The sequence below is a fragment of the Lampris incognitus genome, chromosome 7 (genome assembly GCF_029633865.1).
Source record: "Lampris incognitus isolate fLamInc1 chromosome 7, fLamInc1.hap2, whole genome shotgun sequence".
Taxonomy (NCBI): Eukaryota; Metazoa; Chordata; class Actinopteri; order Lampriformes; family Lampridae; genus Lampris; species Lampris incognitus.
Window position 1 is genome coordinate 21513636 of NC_079217.1, and position 1278 is coordinate 21514913.

The following is a 1278-nucleotide window of genomic DNA, read 5'->3' on the forward strand; positions in this document are numbered from 1 at the left end:
GTGAACACTGATCGCCGCCTCCCCGTCCCTCCTTTGCGAGATGTGCACATGCACAGCCGCTGGATGAGACCTCGCGTTCGGAGCCACCACCATTACATCATCGATTCCCACACACGAAGCGCCGGAGGGTGCTCTTTTTTCACCGCAGCTTATAGCGAACGTTTATGCGGAGGAGCCGACAACTAAGACGGGAAGGTGGGGGGGGGGGGTGCTGGGGTGGGGGTGGGGGGGTGCTGGGGTGGGGGTGGGGGTGGGGATAATATTCGTACGAGACGTCGCGAGGAGGATTCAAAGAAACATGGCCACACATCAGCAGTGTCTACACACACGGTCGACATGTCAGCGTCAGGGATGATGGCGTTTCCATGAGCGTGGGGGGTGGTGGAGGAGGAGGAGGAGAGGAGGATAGAGACGTGCACCGTCATCAGCATCTGTCTGCCGGCTCCCTTTGTGCTCACCGGATAATGTGAATGGCGAAATATGACATGGCAGAGGTAGATTTGGCACCGAACGGAGCGGAGCCTCCCGGCGAGGCCGCCACGTCTTTCCCTTACGAGGAGTACGAGTGCAAAATCTGCTACAATTATTTCGACCTTGACCGTCGTGCGCCTAAGATTTTGGAGTGCTTGCACACGTTTTGCGAGGAGTGTCTGAACACGCTCCATCTACGCGAGGAGCGCCCCTGGCGCATCAGCTGCCCCGTCTGCCGCCACCGGACGCCCGTGCCGGACTACCGGATCCAGAACCTGCCCAACAACACCAAGGTGACGGAGGACTTCCCGCTCTACATCGACTCAGACCCTCTGCCTCAGGACGCCCTGCCGCCGTACCCGCCCCCGCTGCACCCGGCTCTCATCGCCCTCCGACGGGAGGAGGCTTCGGGGGCGTCCACCACCAGTCAGGCGACCCCCTCCACCACCGTGTCCACGGCCACGACCCTGTCCCAGGACTCCGTGCGCTACGACAGCTGCCAGAGCTGCAAGCGGGTCGCGCTGACCACCGGCTGCGTGTGCGTAATCTTCTCGTTTCTGTCCATGCTGGTGCTGCTGTTCATGGGCCTGATCTTCGTGCACAGCCACAGCAGTCCTCCCTCGCCGGCGGGACCCATCTGCCTGTCGGTAGCCAGCATCCTCGCAATGTTTTCGGTGGTCGTCACGTGGTTGATTTGCTGGCTCAAATACAGACCGGACCACGAAGCGGGCCACTCGTCCGCCACCAATAACTCTCGGAGAAACGCCTGATGACACTTAACGGGGGAGGATTATTGTTGTTGTGTGT

General features: G+C 60.8%; 1 protein-coding gene across 1 annotated transcript; it reads left to right on the plus strand.

Annotated features, from left to right (window-relative positions):
• The first annotated feature begins 444 nt into the window (after positions 1 to 444).
• Positions 445 to 1278, plus strand: LOC130116169 (E3 ubiquitin-protein ligase rnf152-B). Its single transcript, XM_056284124.1, has one exon. It carries the CDS (start codon positions 471 to 473, stop codon positions 1239 to 1241), a length of 771 nt encoding a protein of 256 aa, XP_056140099.1. The 5' UTR covers positions 445 to 470; the 3' UTR covers positions 1242 to 1278.

What these genes read in the sequence shown, in the direction of transcription:
- LOC130116169 (XM_056284124.1), top strand. Translation starts at nt 471, where the DNA reads ATGGCGAAATATGACATGGCAGAGGTAGATTTGGCACCGAACGGAGCG.